The sequence below is a fragment of the Danio aesculapii genome, chromosome 5 (assembly GCF_903798145.1).
Source record: "Danio aesculapii chromosome 5, fDanAes4.1, whole genome shotgun sequence".
Taxonomy (NCBI): domain Eukaryota; kingdom Metazoa; phylum Chordata; class Actinopteri; order Cypriniformes; family Danionidae; genus Danio; species Danio aesculapii.
This window is the reverse complement of record NC_079439.1, coordinates 7,254,465-7,278,012: the sequence shown is the minus strand read 5'-3', so window position 1 is coordinate 7,278,012 and position 23,548 is coordinate 7,254,465. Positions and strand designations below refer to the sequence as shown.

Below are 23,548 nucleotides of genomic sequence, written 5' to 3'. Positions count from 1 at the left end.
TACTTTAGCATCATCGTTATTTTATTTTTTGTAAGATAGATAAGTTGTAAAAGCCATTAAAGTTTAAATTTGGGTTAAATTTGTTTGTTGAAAATGTTTGTAGTAAATTTCTTTATAGAAATCATTGCAATATAAGACTCTTTATCTGCAGTAACACAGTCTTTTCCCTGTATTGCAACATGAGAAAACTAATGATTTTATTTCCTGACGTTTTCACTTTTTTCACTGCATGTTTAATATTCATTACTGCATGTTTAAATCTTGATTAAAGCCAGACTACAGAAAAGGATTAATAAAATAACACATATATAAACTATATGGACATTTGCATTTAATATACTATATGGACACATTTATATTTAAGTTTGTAGTAGGCTAATGTATGTGTATATTTTTCGTGAATCTATTTCAATGATGCTTGTTGGATACTACTTAACAAAACTATAGTATCATTTTTGCGTAAATTGGGTTTACTTACAAAACTGTAAATCGAAATAGAAGTCATTGCAACATTCAAGCCATCAAAATAGACATTTTATATGTAGTAACAGTTTTATTTCCCCGTATTGCAACATGAGAAAATGAATGATTTTATTTCCTGACGTTTTCAGTTTTCTCACTGCATGTTTAATTCTTGATTAAAGCCCGACTACTTAACATGATTATTAAAATAACACATATTGCGTTAGATCTAATAATAAACTAGTATGGATGCATTCATATTTAAGTTTGCAGTAATTTATGTGTATATCTTTCGTTAATATAATATTATGTTGCTTGTTTTATATTACTTAACAAAACTATAGTATCATTTTTGCGTAAATTGGGTTTACTTACAAAACTGTAAATCAAAATAAAAATCATTGCAGCATTCAAGCTATCGAAATAAACATTTTATATGTAGTAACAGTTTTATTTCCCCATATTGCAACATGAGATTTTATTTCCTGATGTTTTCAGTTGTCACTGCATGCCTAATATTCATAACTACATGTTTAATTCTTGATTGAAGCTCGACTACAGAAAATTACTATGAAAATAACACCATAGCGTTAGATCTATTAATAAACTAGTATGGATGCATTCATGTTTAAGTTTGCAGTAATTTATGTGTATGTTTTTCGTTCATTTAATATTATGTTGCTTGTTTTATACTACTAAACAAAACGAGTTAAATATCTGCATAAATTGTTTACTTACAACACTTTATATCGAAATAGAAATCATTGCAACATTCAAGCTATCGAAATAGACATTTTATATGTAGTAACAGTTTTATTTCCCCATATTGCAACATGAGAAAATGAATGATTTTATTTCCTATTGTTTGAAGTTGTCACTGCATGCCTAATATTCGTAACTGCATGTTTAATTCTTGATTAACGCCAGACTACAGAAACGGTTATTGAAATAACATATTGCATTAGATCTAATAATAAAGTATGGATGCATTCATATTTAAGTTTGCAGTAATTTATGAGTATATCTTCCGTCAATCTAATATTATGTTGCTTGCTTTATACTACTTAACAAAACTATAGTTTCATTTTTGCGTGAATTGTGTTTACTTACAATACTGCATATGTTCCAAAAGCCAGGAAAGAATTTCAGACGATTTGACATGCGCATGCGCAGACTAACTTTTCCGCATTGGGTTCATTTACGCTTCCTCATTGACAGCGCCTAAAGGAAGAAAGCAGCGATCCACTGTTTCATTTGCACTCTTAACCGTTTTATACGGCTTATACGAAAAATCGACATCTTAAATAACTCAGAAAGCGTCTTTAAAAGTCTCGGAAAGTTCCTGAAATGTCAAAGCCACCCCCCAAACCAGCTAAACCAGGTAAGAGGTGCTCATTGAGGACAAGCCTCGGCGAACATACTAAAGTTTCATTGAGTATTCAAAGTGTTTGGCGTTGTTCTCTGTGTGCTAGCTATTAAAAAACACGCTGAAATGTATATGAATGCATGCTATTCTGTCTTGCTGAACTTTCTCTGGCGGGTGGAGTTTGGCGTTTCTCCAGCGCAGCGCAGCGCAACTTTGTACGCGCTTTTACGCATTTAACGTACGCAAAATCAACACGTCTTTGCATTAATAGTCCAAATAAAGTGAAACAACCTGCTGCAGATAACTCGATTGAGTTTGGAGAGAGAAAAAAACACCCAATGATCAATTGGCTGTAATTCAAATTCTAGTAAGCAACCTATCTAGACTGCACGTTTAGTCAACGTGTTGTAATCGGCGTTAAAAGTGCCTACTAAACTGTATGCGCAAAGAAATGTGCGTATAATGCCCCAAAATGTTGTCTAGATACTTAAGATGTAGATAGCTAGTCATTGTCTAACAGTGGGCAGGTACTTCCCTTTATGAACAGACTACTTCACTATACTTAGTGTGCAAATTAAATCATGCCATTTGGACGGGTGATGTATGATTGAGGTAAAGTTGGTGTTATACATTTACACATTCATTCATTATTGTTCACCATGCTACTTTGAATATTCGGTCAGAAATAGCATGCAAATATGACTTCAAAACAACATTAGCTCTATTTAATTGACTGCGTTGTACTTTGACAGTCTTTGGCTGCTAATATGACTTCCCTAATTAGAATTAGCAATGAATACTTGTCTGAAAATACAATATTAAGGAGAAAGTCCAAATGTGAGAATGTAAAACCAACTTTACCCCTATTGAGGTATGCTGATGGCAGGCAGAGATGGGTGTTGTGGTTAGAGATAGGCGAATATTGTCTTTTTACAACATGTATACAAGGTTTAGTTTCAGTTTTAAACATCCATTGACTACCGGCTCAACCATTTTTAAATATTTCTGCTTTTGACTTGATCATAAATAAATCTTTAGACCTCAACTAAAGCAAGATGCACTTCAAATTTATACTAATGATTTGTACTGATGTTGTGCGCAGTCAGAGAGCTAAACAAATGGATAAAGTACACATACGTCAATTTTAAACATCCAAAAACGTTTTATTTTTGCCTTTGGATGTAATAATAAAGTGGTCCATTTGTTTATGCAAAGTTGTTTCAATGGTCTAAATGCATGCACAACTTTTTAATAATAATACTAATATTTCTTTAAATATAGGGCTAGAGCTGAAACTTGTAATCAAATTAATTGATTTAATCAATTATAAAAAATAATCAGTTAAATTTATAGTAATTATTCAATTCCTTCATTTATTTTCCTTCGGCTTAGTCTCTATTTCAGTGGTCGCCACAGCGGAATGAACCGGCATCTATTGCAGCATATGTTTTATGGAGCGGATGCCTTTCCAGCTGCAACCCAGTACTGGGAAACACCCATACACACACACTCATACGTTACGGCCAATTTAGTTTATTCAATTCACCTAAAGCGCATATGTTTGGACTGTGGGGGAAACCACGCAGACACGAGGAGAACATGCAAACTCCACACAGAAATGCCAACTGACCCAGCCGGGACTCAAATCAGCGAACTTCTTGCTGTGAGGCAATTGTGCTACCCACTCCGCCCTATGCACCCAGTATGTATGTATGTATGTATGTATGTATGTATGTGTATATATATATATATATATATATATATATATATATATATATATATATATATATATATATATATATATATATATATATATATATATATATATATATATATATATATTTTTTTTTTTTTTTTTTTTTTTTTTTATAGCCACCATGCCACCCCTATAATAACAATGCTTTGTTTAAATAAATAAATAAATAAATAAATATATAAGTAAATAAAAAAAATTAACACATTCCTATCTGTAAAACATTTATTTGATTTGCTCATTACATTAATTTTAATTAAGCAATGTGCAGCTTGTTTTTATTTTGTTTATCCTGTAATTATTATTATTATTATTATTAATGTAATACCTGGTGAAAAAAATATTGCATTGTTTAAATTCAGAATATAGTGCAGTAGCTGCAAATTGAGTTGAATGCGATAACGATTATTGCAGTGTGTGTATATACGTATATATATATATATATATATATATATATATATATATATATATATATATATATATATATATATATATATATATATATATATATATATATAGATTACAGTGGTAGATTAATCGATAATTAAAATAATGGATAGCTGCAGCCAGTGTTGGGCAAGCTACTTGAAAAATGTAGTGAGCTAAGCTATTAGCTACTCTACTTAAAATGTAGCTCAACTACACTAAAAGCTACGCCCTGGGAAATGCAGCAAGCTAAGCTAAAAGCTACATGCCAAAAGTAGATTAGCTACATCTAAGCTATTTTTTACAATTTTCATTTTTAAATCGAAGCAACTTAAATCCAAATCAACCATATATTAGAGATCAATAAAACTGTCAATGAATCATATGAGGCAGAATTGTTCAGTTCAGTTATTTACTGCAAATAATATGCTGTACTAAACAGGAACAAATTATAGTATATAACAGCTAAAACAGAAAAATCCAATAAAACCAGTGTTACACATTTAAAATGATATAGTAATTTATAGTAAAGGGAAATATTTTGGAATAAGCATTATTGTGTGTGTGTGTGTGTGTGTGTGTGTGCGTGAGTGTGTGTGTGTATGTATGTATGTATGTTTATGTATATATATATATATATATATATATATATATATATATATATATATATATATATATATATATATATATATATATATATATATATATATATATATATATATATATATATATATAGCGAATTTATTATTTTTTTTTAATGACCTTAATCCTGCCGAACTGCAGTTAAAGTCACCCATAATTACAGGAAACTCTTACATGAAAGCACTTCACGTAAACACCTTAATTATATTATTGTCTATTAAGGCAAATAACTAGATTACTGATGTCCATGTAAGCGTAGTCAGTAGTGTCTTCGAAGTAAGTGAAAGATCCAGAAGGGCATCTGCTGATTTGATTCAGAAGGGCACTTTTTTTTTGTCAGCCGGCTCACCGGTTTGACTTTAATTCACCGTCATTCATTTTAAAAAGCACCCGCTCCATTTTATTTGTATGTTTTACTCGAATGCATGAACTCTACAGTTGCCTGATAGTTAGATGTGGAGCTAACATTAATCAGATTCACTCTAGTGAACTGCATCCATGTTAGCACGTCACGTTTGATGTGGTAATTTCACAGTAGGAATACACACAAGTTCGAAGACTCATTCTCTCCACCTACAGTGCAATTCGGCCAGGTATACATCCGTGTTAAAATATCAAGGTGAAAGTCATCATAGCTTGCGTAGAATAGACCCAGCTCCCAACTCAACTTTGAGAATAGATTAATGGCGATACTTTTTTTTAATCGCCTGATTTTTTTAAAATATATATATAATATATTAATATAATATATTTTTATATATATATATATATATATATATATATATATATATATATATATATATATATATTTTTTTTTTTTTTTTTTTTTTTTTTTATTTATTTATTTATTTATTTATTCGAGTCCTGATTGGAAGGTAACGTCAAATTCCGATCGATGATCGGGCCCGATTTCCGATCACATGATCGAATCTGGACATCCCTAATCATAAAGCAAGTACAGTCTTCCAAAGAGCACATCATATTTTATTCTTAATTCTAGTCATTATAGTTATAGTCATTTTAACAGTTTAATTATGAGACATTAGAATCAGAATATGAAAAACGCATATCCTAAATAAATAATAATAAATGTTAACACAGAAGTGCAGGGTAAAAAGTAACAGAGGCTGCGATATCTGCTGAAAATGTACTATACATGAAAATATACTATAGTAATTTATAGTAAATACTATTGTATGGATGAGACGATAACCGTTTTCAAGGTATACTGCGGTTTGGAAAAGTCAAGGTTTTAAAACCGTCAATTTTCTGCTATACTGTTCCTAAAGTATGTGTACGATTTACGTTTTTATTTAGGACAACAGTATCTTTAGCAGAAAAGATATCCAAAGATGCCGTTTTAAATTGTTAAAAAAAATCTGTTTTTGAAATAAATGAAAAAGGCAGAATAATAAATTAAATTAAAATTAAATTATAATAAAAAATTATAAAAATCAATAATTCATTTAGCCTGACATGTTTACTTTTCCAAAATGCTTTTAAATGATTCTCAAAATAACATCTATTGTGTTCAAAAGGGAAAAAGTTTTCGTATTTAACCCAGACATTTAAAAAGAATATATTTTAGAGCAGTAGTCACAATACCGTGAAACAGTGATATTTTTATACAAGGTTATCATACCGTCAGAATCTTATACCGGCCCATGCCTAAACTATAGTGTTTTTAACCGTACTGACTCTGACACCTCCAATAGAGATAGAGATGTTTCACAATCAGCTAAAAATGGCGCTAGAATTGTTTTTTTATGTATGGGCGATATACAGTTGAATTCAGAATTATTAGCCCCCCAGAATTATTAGCCCACGTTTATTTTTTTCCCCAATTTCTGTTTAACGTAGAGCAGATTTTTATGTAGAGCAAACATTTCTAAACATAATAGTTTTAATAACTAATTTCTAATAACTGATTTATTTTATCTTTGCCATGATGACAGTAAATAATATTTGACTAGATATTATTCAAGACACTTCTATACATCTTAAAGTGACATTTAAAGGCTTAAGTAGGTTAATTAGGTTAACTAGGCAGGTTAGAGTAATTAGGCAGGTTATTGTATAATGATGGTTTGTTCTGTAGACTATCGAGAAAAAAATTAGCTTAAAGTGGCTAATAATTTTGACCTTAAAATGGTTCATAAAAAATTTAAAAACTGCTTTTATTCTTGCCGAAATAAAACAAATAAGACTTTCTCCAGAAGAAAAAATATTATCAGACATACTGTGAACATTTCCTTACTCTGTTAAGCATCATTTGGGAAATATATTAAAAAAGAAAACAAATTCAAAGGGGGGCTAATAATTCTGAATTCATCTGTATATTGCATCACCAAAAATGATTGAGGTCAGGTCCATGTGTTGTGATAATTCCATATATTGATTATTATGACAGGTCTATATGAGGATTTCAAATGCCCAGCATGCAAATTTGATGTTTGCCAAAATTAACATATCCATGTGTAGAAGTGAACAAAGCCATAATATTTCCATTTCAGAGGTGATCTGTAGGAAGTTTGGGAGGAGTTGGTTGGATCCAGCATGGAAATACCTATAATAACAGGCAGGAAATGCCCTTTGTTGTTACACATATAATGGCTTGTTTATTTATAAGTTTTGGCCTCAGGGTTTGGGTTTCTCCAGCTATGAGGCTTGCGCACATTTCTGGGTCATGTGGTTTGCCTTGTATTTAGCTCTGTGATAATATTTGGCAGTAGACATGCAGTACGAGGATGTTTTGCATATGGATGGACTGATAGATAAGGGCTTGAAGGGTATTTCACGCAGATATGAAAATTCTGTCATCATTTACTTGTTTTCATTTTCTTTGTGTTTTCTGTTAAATGCAAAAGAAGATATTTTGAAGAATGTTGAAAATTGGTAGCCATTAGTTGTTTCCATCCAAATTTGCAATTTAAAATTCCTCAATTTAATATTCCTGCAATAATATATTTCTAATTTAATAAATTACTTGTGCCTCAGAAGGCAGTGCCGACATGCAATGAACATGGCGTTTAGAGGAGTAAGATGCGGAGCACAGATGCTCTTGACTGGAGGTTATCAATAATATAAAAACACTAATACTTAAACGGTAAGGCCTTTTAGAATGACCAAAACAACATTTCAGATGTTTTACCTTGTGCTCAGCCAGCTGGTTTGTTCATTTGCACACATTTTTATCATCACATGATAAAATAAAATCTCACCTTATAACAAAATCTCATGAATTTTTTTATGCGCATACTGGAATTGGTATGGTAAAAGTGTTTTTTTTCTTTTGTAGTTTATGTGCATCTTTTCTTATTGAATAATTTATCCTACTCTGTTTTTTGTTGATGTGCATCTTGGCGTTTCCATCAACACTTTTTTTATGCGCATATCCAAAATGCAAACATAGCATACATAGCATTCCATTGTACAGTGCTCAACATATAAAAGTACACCCCTCACAAATCTCTCATTTAAGTTCATATTTTCTAAAAGAAGCTTTATAAATGTTATATTTGTGCATATACATTAGATTAGACTTTACTGAACCAAAATATGGAGCTAATCTAACAAAATAACTTATTATAATGGTCCAAAATCAGTACACTCAAATGTATATGTTAGGGAAAAAGGAAAAAATATTAGGGAAAAATATTAAATTAAAGGAAAAGAGCAAAATTCAGGAGAAACAGAAAATTTTGTTGAAATTGTAAAGTTTGTATTTTTTCCCAATATTTAGCATGCATTTAAAATATAATTTTTCTATATTTTAAGATGTTTGGGGATGAAAATATTATGTTAATAAATACATCCGTGTAATAAATTTTTTTTGTTCAAATGCACCAAAAAAATGTGACCTATATTAACTGAAAAATTGATCAAAATATTCATTTTCAATATGTGGTTTAGGGTTTATGTGGTTTAATGCAATGATTGTAGATTTTGGTTGTACGATTACAGTCTGAGAAATAGTCACAGTTATCACGATTATTATGCATTTGGGCGGTATCCAAATTTTGATACCATCAAACCTCCTCCCTAATTTACCTCGGCATCTGGTATTACTGTGCATAATGAAAAAATTATGATGTAAGGCTCAGACAGCATCACCAAGTTGTTGGCTTTACCACGTCTCCCTTCTCGTTCGTCGAAACCGGAAATTCTGCCAAACTACAGAGGTTGTGTTCTTTTTCGAGACCAGGTCATTTGGTGCAGACTTGCCATCTTACCTCACCTCTCTCTCTCTTCTCCACACTGTCCCGTGATGACAATCACGCATACGCATTTTTAGGCATTAAATAAATAATATTTAATATTTAATACTTGTCCTATATAAGGGCATTGTTTTTTATGATGGTATACCGTTATTGAAACTGACACCGTTGCTATTTTTAGATCCCGCGGTATACCATATTACCGTATTCCCGCCCAAGCCTAATATGCATTCATTAATTTGAAAACGCTACTAGTTTAGAAAATTTTATTGTTATTTATTGCTGCTCAGTAACCAATTAATACAGCAAAAAATAATATTAGAAATAAACAAACAACAGTCTCAATAAATTTAATTATTGAATCAATTATTGAACTTAACAAAATAAGTGAAAAAAGTTTGTGGCATTTAAACATAAGTAATGATTTTACACTGAAAATAAATGACAGAACAGTGAATAAATTAAAAAATAACTTAATGAGATTAAATAAAAAATAGTATCTGTCTAATGTAAATCTAAGCTACATATTAGCTAAGTATTTCCCTTTTAAACAGAAGAAATGTAGTGAAAGGCTGCTGAACCTGTCTGAAAGGCACTTTTGATCAACTATATTACACAAATGTTTGGTATTTTCTTTTTGTATTTTTTTTCTCTTTGGAGTACAAATGTGTATATTCCATAAAAAATATGAAGCGTGTCGTGCACAGCGCTGCCAATATGCACGTAAGCCACGTGCCTCCATTGGTTATATTGAACTGGCGCGCACAAAAGACTGGATATGTGAACGGCCCTTAGTTAATAGCCTCAGCCATAATTAAAATCAGCCTTTAATCCAGTTTGTGACTGTACAGTTGGCATAACTTTTAATTGCTGCAGTTTTGTTCTGTGCAGAAATGCGGTGTTGAGAAGCCTTTACGATTAATTAACCGTGACGAAATAAAGCGTGGGGGTGGCGCAGTGGGTAGCGCTGTCATCTCACAGCAAGGTTACTGGTTAGAGCGTCGGCTGGGTCAGTTGGCTGGTTTCTGTGTGGAGTTTGCATGGTTTCCTCGTCCTCACGTGGGTTTCCTCCGGGTGCTCCGGTTTCCCTCACAGTCCAAAGACATGCACTATAGGTGAATTGGGTGAGCTAAATTGCCCGTAATGTAGGATTGTGAATGAGCGTTTATAGGTGTTTCCCAGTGATGGGTTGTAGCTGGAAGGGCATTCGCTGTGTAAAACATGTGCTGGATAAGTTGGCGGTTTATTTTTCTGGGGCAACCCCAGAATAATAAAGGGACTAAGCCGAAAAGAAAATAAATGAATGAATGATTTAAAGTGTGGTTAATCGTTGCTTCCCTAATGGGGTGTACTCATTTATTTTGAGCACTGTTTTTCCTAATATGGAGTTGCTTATTTCTCCAGCATTTTCTAAATGCATTTATTTTTGAGGTGAACTATCCCAGGTGGACATTTTACCTATTATGACCAAAACAGTATCACAGGACCTGAAATGTGAATTAATTTCTTCAATAATCATGATCTATTATTTATATGCGTTTTAAACAGGTCAGGTCAAGGTGTACCGGGCTTTATTCACCTTTGACCCAAGGACGGTGAGTTTCACCTTTTTTTCTGCTTGATTGAGCGTTGTTTGTTTCAGCTTGTCTGAATTGTGATTGTTTTCCTCTTTTCAGCCAGATGAACTGTACTTTGAGGAAGGTGATATTCTGTACATCTCAGATACGGTAAGTTTATGATCTCTGAAGTATTGATACTTCCTCTTCTCATGATAGAGATAAACAACATTATATTCATCATAATTTTCAGCAGTGTTTGTGAATTTGTATTGACCGCTGGGTTTATTTTGTTTAGAGTGACAGTAACTGGTGGAAAGGGACATGCAGGGGAAGGACTGGTCTTATTCCCAGCAATTACGGTAAGGAAAGCAAACTACAGTAGTCAACATTTAAAGTGGATCAAAACCTTTAATCAAAGTTGTCCTAAAACTATTTAACACTAATTCTTGATTTAGGACACTTTTGATCCACTTCAAATGTTGATTACTGTAGATCCTGCTAACCATCAATCCTTTAAATAATGAAAATGAAATGTAAGGAGATAATTCACCAGAAATTAAAACTTAAAGTTAATTTAGGGTCTATTCACACCAAGAAAGTTTTAGTTCACTTGCTTTTGTCCGGACCAAATTTTGAATTAGTTAATTTTTTGTTATTTGGTGCGGTTCGCTTTCATACTGCCCAGAATGAACCAGAAATTGTAAACAAAACCACATACAGTGTGTGCTAAAATCAGACATTTATTGGACTAAAATGCTACAATTTCAGTCCATGCACTTTTACAGTAGAAGAACCACCACTGACAAACTCTTGCTGTAGCTCTGATACATAATGCATCATACCTTTTGCTTGCACAAGTTCATTTCAAAGGTAGTTGCACGCAAATAGAGAGCAACGCAATGATTTAAGTGCATACCACTTCAAATACTGGGAGTTTTAAATGGTATACAGCTGAAAAGCTAAATGTAGAGTTTGTTAAACTATCATCGAGCTATTAAACATGGTAGAGGGATCACTTTCCTGCAACTTGCATATTCTGCTCTCTCAGATCTTGTGAAAAATATACACAAATACTCAGACTAAATATCCATTCATAACATTTACAAGTTAACATCCAGAAAAACAGGCTTCAAACATGATTTTTTAAAATAAGATGAAGTGGGCTAATTTAAAGCTCCCACAGCTAGCAGCACATATACTCAATCACGCATCAAACTATTAACAAATAATCACTGTTAACAAACAGTTTAAAGCACAATAAATAAGTAAATAAGCACAGTATGAAATGCCCTTGAACTGATTAAATAAATAAGCGCATAGAACAAAGAATGAAAAAATAAAACGGAAACAAAAAAATTTTTTTCCCAATCACAATATGCTAACTTGGTACACAAGCAAAAAAGAAATTAAAAAATTGCCTACACAAATAAATAAAATAACAGCATATGTTATTCCGTGCATTAAAGCTTTGGTATAACTTAAGGATGAGTACATTTTTATTTTTTGTTGAACTATTCCAAAGTGAACTAAGGAAAAAAAATCATCTTGGATCAATTGGTTGTGAGTAAATTTACAGCACTTTTTCAGTTTTGGGCAAACTTTTAGATTAAATAAGCATATGTGCAAAACTTTTACAGTGTTTTATGATGTCATTAATGTTTTATTAGAGAAAATAATAATATATATATATTTTTTTTTATTTTTTTTTTGAATTAATAACTACTACATCTGCAAAATACAGTTGAAGTTAAAATTATTTGCACTCCTTTCTTTTTAAAATATTTCCCAATTGATGTTTAACAGAGCAAGGAATTTTTCACAGTATTTCCTATAGTACTTTTTCTTCTGGAGAAAGTCTTATTTGTTTTATTTCAGCTAGAATAAAAGAAATATATATTTTTAAAACCATTTTAATAATTTTATTAGCCTGCTTAAGCTATATTTTTGTTGATTGCCTACATATCACTGTAAGCTGAATACTAGTATCTTGAAAAATATCTAGTAAAATATGATGTACTGTCATCATGGCAACGATAAAAATTTATTTTAGTTATTAGAAATGAGAGTTATTAAAACTATTATGTTTAGAAATGTGCTGAAAAAATCTCTTAAACAAAAATTGTGGGTTAATACTTCTGACTTCAAGAATTTTGGAAAAATGTGTAAAAAAGAAATAGATAAGATACTAGATATAGAAATACCTCTCGATCCAGTTATGTGCTTACTGGGCGCACTGTCCAAAGAAATGTTTAATGAAGACACAAGATTTATCCTAAGGATATTATTACTGGTTGCAAAAAAAATGATAACAGTACACTGGTTGGAAGAAAGTTCTCCAAAGGTGACTCCGTGGATTCAGAGACTTAAACAGGTCTATATAATGGAAAATATGACTGCATGTCTACAAATGAAGACTGATATTTTTCTGAAGAGGTGGAAAAGTATTATGACATATTTAGAAGTTGCTTAACCTACTGTCGCCGTAATTTGATGCAACTACAATGCAACACAATGTAACTTGATGTACAAGTGTATCCCCCGTAAAGTAATTATGATGGCAATACCTTTTATTTATTTATTTATTCTTTATTTTTATTTATTTATTTTTTTTACTATTAAAATTTTTTATTTATTATTTTATTTTTTTATTATAATTTCATTATTGTTTTTTATTTATTTATTTTATGTATTACCTCATGTGTAAGGGGTTAAATTGTTGGGGAAGGGGATGTTCTGTAAAAAAAATAAAAATAAAAAAAAAAACTTAAATAAAAAGTTTAAAAAAAAAAAATACTTCTGACTTCAACTCTCCATGATTTAGGAACTATATACACGTCTATTTTGCTATAATTTTAAGTGACCTAATAAAACTAGTAAAAATAGTGGTCTGAAGGTATTGCGGTGATACGTTGTATACATTTTTTCATTTTCATCTTGATCTTTTCTCAGTGGCTGAACAGGCAGAGTCCATAGACAACCCCATGCATGAAGCAGCCAAACGAGGTACACAGCCATACAGACCCAGCTAGCATTTTGTTTGTTTGTAAAGTGGTGAAATAATCGTCTGTTGTGTGTGTGAATGCAGGAAATCTGAGCTGGCTCAGAGAGTGCTTGGATAATAAAGTTGGCATCAACGGACTGGATAAAGCAGGGAACACCTCTCTCTACTGGGCTTGCCATGGAGGACATAAAGGTAAAAAAGAAACAGAATGTGGCTGAAGTACATGCTTTGACTATATTCAAATCCTAATAACTGAGGCACAGCAGTAGTGTACAAATACGTCTATAGGAATTCAAGTTCAACATGGTCCCTTTAAGGCAAGTAATTTTGCTCGGTGGCCATCTTTTAAATGCTTCTCAGGCATGGGGCTTGGCGGTCATTCATACATTAATTTTCCTTCAGCTTAGTCCCTTTGTTCATCAGGGGTCCCTACAGCGGAATTAACCACCAACTTATCCAGTTTATGTTTTACACAGCAGATGCCCTTCCAGCTACAACCCAGTACTGGGAAACACAACGGCCAATTTAGTTTAGATTAGATTTAGATTTTCAATTTACCTAAAGGAAACACACACCAACAAAAGCAAACTCCACACAGAAATGCCAACTGACAAAGCCGAAACTCGAACCAGCTACCTTCTTGCTGTGAGGCAACAGTGCTAACCACTGAGCCACCATGCTGCCCCACTTGGCGATTAATCAAAAAGTCAATTTTCATGTGCATTTTGTCACTAAAGCTGGAGCTAATGAAGCTATTAAAGCTTCTATTCCAGCATGTGTGTACAGATGAAGCATTTACTATACAGGGCCATAGTTCACTGAAGAACTAGTTTTAAAATTAATTTAATCAGTTGATAATAACAGCTGTTTGCGCCGCTTCATGTTTATTAGTCACACTGATTCAATAAAAGACACTAAGACCCAATTATATTTTTGAACCTCTTCCCCTTGGCCCTTAAAACAGAGTTAGAAAGGGAAGGGCTTCCAAATTTACCTCTTAGAAATGGGACAGCACTACAGCACCTGCAGACATCATTATATGTCATCGCAATCTCTTGCTTCATATGAGATCAGATGATCGCGACTGCTGTAGTTATTCTACTGGTGTTATTTTTTGGTATTTATCTTCAGGAAATCACTGGAGGGATAAATCATGTTATCATAACGATCTAATGTGGCAATAAGATCGTAATTATACTGCGCAAATACACACAGTGGCCATATTCATCTACATGTATGTAAACACACCAAACACACCAAACAACATTAACATTATAGCAGACACTGTAAAAAGCTCATTCCAGCCACTAGACTTTCTGCCAGGGTATTCCAGTGTCATCAAGTGTCAGAATGTTGTGGGTCTGCTGTACAGGAGTTATTATTAGGGATTATAGATAGCCAAATTTAGCAGTTTTTATTTTAGCATTTTTTTTAAAGCATGATTGTTAAACATGAACGCGGTTATGAATATATTAAAACGTGCTTGTTTGTTGTAAAAATTCGTAATAATGACAAAAAAATACAAATTTGTTGATCTCCTGACTTCCGGGTGCAGCTATCCTGCCGTTGTGGCTGGTGGATTCTGGGAAATTTTCTTACCCCTTGGTTTCGAGTGTGGTCCTGAAAAATCTCAGTTCGCAGGGCTATCTTCCCCTTAGCCCTACACCTTCAAGCTAAAGATAATTGGGACACCCCTACCCCTTCACGGGAACACGCAAAACGAGGGGAAGAATTGGAATTGGGCCTATATCTTCCGTTTATTCAGCAACCGCTATTGACCTTATTCTTGAATGTGGAAGTGCGCTCGTTTAAACCCTGCTGAGTTTATAGCATGCACTGCCCCATTTGGCAAGCTGAGACCTGACAGTGTCATGGATTGTTCTCAATCATCGTCTGGAAAGACCAGGTGATGTCAATCTCAAAGGTTTTAAATGCCCAGACTCATCTGACCTTGCCCCAACACCATGGGTTCTTGGTGGTAAGCAGTTGTCTAGAAAACAGAAACTGAAAATAGTTGACGCTCAGTAAGCAGGAGAAGGCTATAAGAAGATACAGTAGCAAAGCGTTTTCAGATGCCAATATCCACTGTTCGGAATGTAATTAAGAAATGGCAGTCATTAGGAACAGTTGAAGTTAAAGCAAGATCTGGAAAACCAAGAAAAATATCAGACAGAACAGCACGGATTGTGAGAAAGCAAGTCAAAACCCACGTTTGACTGCACGATCCCTCCAGAAAGATCTAGCAGACACAGGAACTGTGGTACACTATTCTACAATAAACAGATACTTGCAGAAATATGGTCTTCGTGGAAGAGTCATCAGAAGAAACCCTCTTCTACGTCCTCATCAGAAAAAATCAGCGTTTGAACTTTGCAATTGAACATTTAGACAAGCCTGATGCATTTTGGAAACGCATTCAAAGGACACAGAATTTAATGAAAAGAACCTCTGTCCAACTGTTAAGCATGGAGGTGGATCAGTCGTGCTTTGGGGTTGTATTGCAGCCAGTGGCACAGGGAACATTTCATGAGTAGAAAAAAAAATTGATTCAATAAAATTTCAGCAAATTTTGGATGGTAACTTGATGCCATCTTTGAAAAAGCTGAAGTTAAAGAGAGGATGGCTTCTACAAATTGATAATGATCCTAAACACACCTCAAAATCCACAGTGGATTACATCAAGAGGTGTAAACTGAAGGTTTTGCCATGGCCTACACAATTTCCTGACCTCAACATAATTGAAAATCTATGGATAGACCTTAAAAGAGCAGTGCATGACAGACAGCCCAGAAATAAAGAACTGGAAGACTTTTCTAAGGAAGAATGGGCAAAAATACCTCAAACAAGAATTGAAAGACTCTTGGCTGGCTACAAAAAGCGTTTACAAGCTGTGATACTTGCCAAAGGGGGCAGTACAAGATATTAACTCTGCAGGGTGCCCAAACATTTGCAGACGCCATTTTTTTTGTTTTCTGTTATTTTGAAAGTGTAAATGATGGAATTAAAATCTAACTTTTTTTGACATATTATAAGAATGTCTAATCTGTAATTTGATGCCTTTTGGAGATTTTTCCATCTTTCCTTGGCTTCTTTATGCACATTAATACATATTTTTACCTGGGGTGCCCAAACTTCTGATCCCCACTCGATCTTGCTTTCCTGACAAGATGTGCATGACCATCGCAGTTTTGCTCAAATTTCAGGGCCTACTCACACTAGGCTATGCGAACCATGCGCAGGCGCATTTCCCGGTTCGTTTGACAAGTGTGAGTGCTCCGAATTGGGCACAGGCTGGGCAAGAAAGCTGTTCAGGCCCCATTTGCAGTAATACATTTTTGTTTTAAATTGCATAAGTTTTGCTACGGTTACGCCATCCGTCCACACTACACCGGAGTTTTCAAGTGGCGTAAATGGAGCATTTTGGAAACGCTAAAGAGGCCATTTTCATTCTGAAACCCTGCTGCTCCGTCTCAGTGTGCATGGGGGAAACGGAGACATCCAAAAACGAAGGCGTGGCTGCTGACATTCGCCTATCTGATCGGGGCCTATCTGATTTTCCCACAATATTAAGTAGCTTAGACACAGTTCAGTCTTGCATCCTCTCCTTGTAAGTTCAGATTTTGTAAGTTTGATATGAAAAACAAACTCCCGAGGACACATCGGGTAACTCTCCAAAGGGAACAGTACACTTTATAACATCATTCACATCATCCTGACTACGTTGTTTCACTTTCTTAACAATAAATGAAAACATGAAATAAGCAACTGCCCATTTTCATTTTGATATTAACTTAACAGACAGCAGAAATGTTAAGGCGTTGTGTAGCTACTTTATATGAGCATCATCTTCACTGTATGCGTATTTTTAACAAAACGGAGCCTATAACATCACTGCCTCCTTTCAATTTCATTGAAAATACGAACGCGCTCTCCTCTTTCACTGAATATCAGTTTTAATAATCAATAATGGACATTATAAAAGTATAACGGAGAGTCAGTTGGGCTTTGGTGCAGTATACTTGTAGTGTGAGTCCAAAGTGCGCCTGAGCCCGAAAATGAAGACGCGGCGTCACTTTTAAGGGACTGTTTCATTTAGATTTATTCATTGTTACTTTTCAATAAACACAAACTGTCATAGTTTATTAAAGATACAAACCCCTTGCTGCACTTTCAGCAAACCTCCTAATACATGCAGCATGAGGAATTTTATGATAAACTATCAGGTTGACCAAGCTAATGCCCACTCGAAAGAAATGAACTCACGATCTCAAACTCCTTTGGATGTTTCTGGAGGACGAGATCAGTCGTCATCCTGTCTATCAAACTATGTAACAACTGTAAAAATCAATAGCTTGCGTGTTACACAGTATCATCCTCTAAATAATGCTGCATCCCGTCATGCTGTAATAGTGAATTAATTTCTAACTTATTTTTGATGACCAATCTCCTCCAAAACGACAGCGGGCCTCTGTGTGTACGTTTATGAGTGTTCGCGTGTTCATGTCGTTATCCTCATGTGATTTGCATTTGAACGGCAGAGGCAAGAACTCCCTTAATTGCGGTCACACAGGAAAGACTGTATCTCATGTTTGTTTCATACAGATTACAAAACCAGAGAACATTTGTTTTACAAGTGTAAAGATTTCAAGCATCATGTAGATCTATTTCTCATATCTGTGAGGCAAGCATTGTAAAGCATTTTGATATACAGTACCATTGTGCATGAAATGTGCTATATGAATAATAATAAACCTGCCTTGCATTGAAATTCAGCTCTTTTTTCCTCTCCTCATCCTGGTATATTTGTCCATGAAGCTGCAGAAACTGTCATAAAAACACGTCTGGAGAAAAATCAGTTTTATAGCGATCAGTGATTGGCTCCTTTACTAGAAGGCGTGGCTTCATTCTCTAGAGTGGCCCTATCAAGCATTGCATTTTATCCTAATCAAAACTATATGGGTGGAATATCTTGTGTATTCTGTAGTCTTTGGCTTTAAGGATGTACTGGCCAATAATGGCATGAAGAAACATGGACAAACAAATTAACATGAAGATAAAAAGCAATGAAATGTTTAAACTACTGTGTGTTTTCTTAGATGTGGTGGAGATTTTGCTGAGTCAGCCGAACTGTGAGCTCAATCAGCAGGTCAGTGTGATGTGGATTAAACTGTTTTTGATAAATTTCTGTTTTTGTTTTTGTGGTTATTTCCAGTTGTTAATGTGCACAATGAGATCAGCGCAAAAGTGACCACAGAGGCAATGCTGAATGTACGTTATATATGACTTGATGTATTTATTTTCCACAACAGAATAAATTGGGAGATACGCCTCTACATGCAGCTGCCTGGAAGGGTTATTCAGATATAGTTGAGATGTTGCTCAATAAAAGTGAGTGCATTATTCATTATTTTAAATAGATTTTTATTTTTTATTAAAAGTTTTATGTACATTATGTGAAACTAGACTGGGGTGAAATGTCCTAAACAACTGCATTTTTATCTTAAACCTACAAGTTGGCTTACTTTAATTGTGGTGTAATAACCGTATGAAGTAAATTAATTAAAATATTGAGCATTTCAATAATGCATACAACACAGAGTTTCCTAAAGCATTTGCAATATTCACTCTTCTCTTAAATATTTAACTAGTATCAATGTAAATTAATACTGTAAGCAAGTAATCTTAATTTTAATAATGCTAAGTCTTCAGTGGTGTTTAATTACACCAAAAGAGATATTGAGTTTAACTTTAGCAAATGAAAAAAGAAAAATGTATTAAAATTATGTAACCTGATGTAACAAGCAGAACAAATACAAATATAGTTGTTGTTTTTTTTAGCAATTCAAATACTCATACTGAATTTTTTTGTTAATTAAACTTGCGTCTTTATTTAATACAATTAAAATGTAATAAAAAATAACCCCATGTGATTTAACACAAATTTGATGCTTTAATTTTATATGAAACTAATAAGAATAATTACATTTTTAACTTTTACCATAAAATAACAAAAACAATATAATGGATGGCTAAAAATATTATATCATGGATGGCAAAATGTGATTTAAAATGTACTCCTTAATGCTGCATTCTATATGTATTATGTAATTTTATGTTATGTAAATTTAAATTTAAGGGATTATCATGGTCATCAAATAACCCGAGCTGACATTTAATCAAGAATTATTTTTTTTTCATAACGTCTTGTGTAAAATTGACCTCGATTATTTTTCAAAAATGAATTAAAGCTGCTTTTATTCCAGCCAAACTAAAATACATTTTCTCCAGCAGAAAAATGTAACAGGATATACTCTAAAAATGTCTGTTAAACATCACAAAAATATCCGATTTATTATTTTTTTGTAAGTACACCTGCATCATTTGTAACTACATTATGTATATTATTATTATGTAGATGTAATGTGCATTTATAATGTATGAATATTCTCAACCCTTGTGTGCTGTCGGGGGTGTTTCTCATTCATCCACTCTGGGGTGATTTGGAGGCTTAATTTCACCACAACTTCCTCTGTATTTTAGCAAATGGAATGATTTTCGGTGAAAATTTTTATAATGACACATATTTTGGGAAAATACATTAAAATTTTTCAAAAGCTCAACAATACACCTTGAGCAAATTACCTACCCTTTTGTTATGTTTGTGGCTGTTTTTGTCCCATTGACTTCCATTATAATCACTTTTTTATTTATTCATTCTTGATTGTTGCTGGTTTCTCCCTGTTGGAAAGAGGTCAAATTTGTAATTTTTACTGTTGATCATCAGTTACAGTGCAAAAAAGCTTAGTGTATACCTTTTATATTGAGTATTGTGTGTTTGTGTGAGAGACTTCTGCACACTTATCTTGATGTCTGAGAAAATCAAAATAAGCAGCTCAGCTCTAAGAACATAGTAAGTGTATTTCTGCACACGCACTATAATCTTGTTTTACTTCATATAAATACCAGAAACTTTTTTTTGCACAGGCCTATCTAAAGACTTAATGCTGCCAACTGATCATCAACAGTAAATATGACACAATTTACCTCCTCCCAACAGTGTAAACCACCAAAAGTCAAAGAATGCATGACTATATGCTGTCATGGCTTTGAAAAAAATGTCATTATAATGGAAGTCAATGGGGGAAAAACAGACACCAACATAACGAAAGGGTAGTCCATTTAAACAGCACACAAGGCTTAATGCTCTCATTTTTACTATTAATACTTCATACCGTGTGTTTACAGATGCCAGGACAGACGTGGTGAACAATGAGAAGAAGACTGCTCTGGATATTGCCACCAACGCACAGTGCGCCTCTCTGCTGAGAGGAAGCTGGGAGGAGGTGAGTCATAAGGCGTCTCCTTTCAGTTACTGTACCTCAATCACGTCACTTCCTGTAGTCGCCCGTTTAACCGTCCTTCTGTCCCATCTCCAGTCATTCTGCGCACCCACAGTAACGCCGAGGAGTATCTCGATGATGAAGACTCCGACTAAGAGAAGAGCAGCACTAATGAAGACCATCATTCCAACACAACCATCACAACATGTCTATACAGTAGTCAACAGTTGAAGTGGATCATTTAAAACTATAAATAACGCCCATTCAACATTTTTGATCCACTTCAGATGTTGACTACTCTATACAGTGCCTATAGAAAATCATCATACACCTTTAATATAATTTTATAGATTTAATATAACTTTAGATTTCAGTCATCCAGCCTTCATCACATTCCAAATCAATTTTCTAGTCTTTGTTCACTAATGTTAACAAGCACAATTTTGGATATTAATAATGCATTAGTTTATGTTTTTGGTAACACATTAAAATAATGGTCCGTTACTTAATGTATTTAAACAAACGAATTTAGTAATATATTTATTATGGTACTTATTCATCTTTGTTAATGTTAGATAATGTTATTTACGGTCATGTTAACTCGGAGTGCACTCACTAATGTTAACAAGCATAACATTGGCTTTTAATAATGCATTAGTTAATGTTGAACTATGATTAATAAATGCTTTACTAGATTATTCATACTTAATGTTAGTAAATACATTAACTAATGGACCACTGTTCCTATGGTGTGACCATATTTTTTAAACGCTTCTAACCTGTGCCTTTCTACAACTTTATCCTTTGAAAGCAAGGTTTAATGCGAGTAAAGGTATAGATTTTCACAGGGTATGTTGATTTATATAGGACTATATATAGATCAGATTTATTTGCGTGTCTATATTTATATATAGATCAGATTTATATGCATGTGTTTATAGATCAGATTTATATGCATATATATATATATATATATATATATATATATATATATATATATATATATATATATATATATATATATATATTATATATATATATAGATCAGATTTAGAAGCATATACATAGATCAGATTTATATGAATGTGTATATAGATCAGATTTATATGCATGTATATAGAAAAGATTTATATGCTTGTGTACATAGATCAGATTTATATACATGTTTACATACATCAGATTTATATGCAAGTGTACATAGATCAGATTTATATACATGCTTATATAGATCAGATTTATATGCATGTGTAAATAGATCAGATTTAGATGCAAGTGTACATAGATCAGATTTATATACATGCTTATATAGATCAGATTTATATGCAAGTGTACATAGATCAGATTTATATGCATGTTTACATGGATCAGATTTATATGCGTGTTTACATAGATCAGATTTATATGCGTGTGTACATGGATCAGATTTATATGCGTGTGTACATGGATCAGATTTATATGCGTGTGTACATGGATCAGATTTAGATGCGTGTGCACATACATCAGATTTATATGCATGTGCACATAGATCAGATTTATATGCATGTGTATATAGATCAGATTTATATGCATGTGGATATACATCAGATTTAGATGCATGTGTATAAAGATCAGATTTAGATGCATGTGTACATAGATCAGATTTATATGCATGTATATAGATAAGATTTATATGCTTGTGTACATAGATCAGATTTAGATGCATGTGTACATAGATCAGATTTATATGCTTGTGTACATAGATCAGATTTATATGCATGCATATAGATAAGATTTATGCTTGTGTACATAGATCAGATTTATATGCTTGTGTACATAGATCAGATTTAGATGCATGTGTACATAGATCAGATTTATATGCATGTGTACATAGATCAGATTTAGATGCATGTGTATATAGATCAGATTTAGATGCATGTGTATATAGATCAGATTTAGATGCATGTGTATATAGATCAGATTTATATGCATGTATATAGATCAGATTTAGATGCATGTGTATATAGATCAGATTTAGATGCAGGTGTATATAGATCAGATTTATATGCATGTGTATATAGATCAGATGTAGATGCAAGTGTATAGAGATCAGATTTAGATGCATGTGTATATGATCAGATTTAGATGCAAGTGGTCATGGATCAGATTTCTATACATGTTTACATAGATCAGATTACATGCGGTGTGTACATGGATCAGATTTATATGCAAGTGTATATAGATCATATTTAGATGCATGTGTATATAGATCAGATTTAGATGCATGTGTATATAGATCAGATTTAGATGCATGCTTATATAATCAGATTATATGCATGTGTATAGATAAGATTTATATGCTTGTATATACAGATCAGATTTATATGCAAGTGTATATAGATCAGATTTATATGCATGTATATAGATCAGATTTATATGCTTGTATATAGATAAGATTTATATGCTGTATATATAGATCAGATTTAGATGCTTGTGTATACAGATCAGCTTTATATGCATGTGGATATACATCAGATTATATGCATGTGTATATACATCAGATTTATATGCATGTGTATATAGATCAGATTTATATGCAGTGTATATAGATCGATTTATATGCACGTGTATATAGATCAGATTTATATGCAAGTGTATATAGATCAGATTTATATGCAAGTGTATATAGATCAGATTTATATGCAAGTGTAAGATATTATCAGATTTATATGCATATGTAGATCAGTTGTAGATGCAGGTGTATATATATAGCTATATATATATTATATATATATATTATATATAT

General features: G+C 32.9%; 1 protein-coding gene across 1 annotated transcript; it reads left to right on the top strand.

Annotated features, from left to right (window-relative positions):
* Positions 1 to 1,644: 1,644 nt before the first annotated feature.
* On the top strand, positions 1,645 to 21,014 carry ostf1 (osteoclast stimulating factor 1). Its single transcript, XM_056457302.1, is given in 11 exon segments — positions 1,645 to 1,843; positions 10,415 to 10,461; positions 10,543 to 10,593; positions 10,721 to 10,784; positions 13,375 to 13,428; positions 13,511 to 13,618; positions 18,523 to 18,572; positions 18,736 to 18,814; positions 20,672 to 20,749; positions 20,752 to 20,769; positions 20,863 to 21,014. Coding segments are annotated over 11 exon segments (642 nt in total). The 5' UTR covers positions 1,645 to 1,809; the 3' UTR covers positions 20,922 to 21,014.
* The last annotated feature ends 2,534 nt before the right edge of the window (positions 21,015 to 23,548 follow it).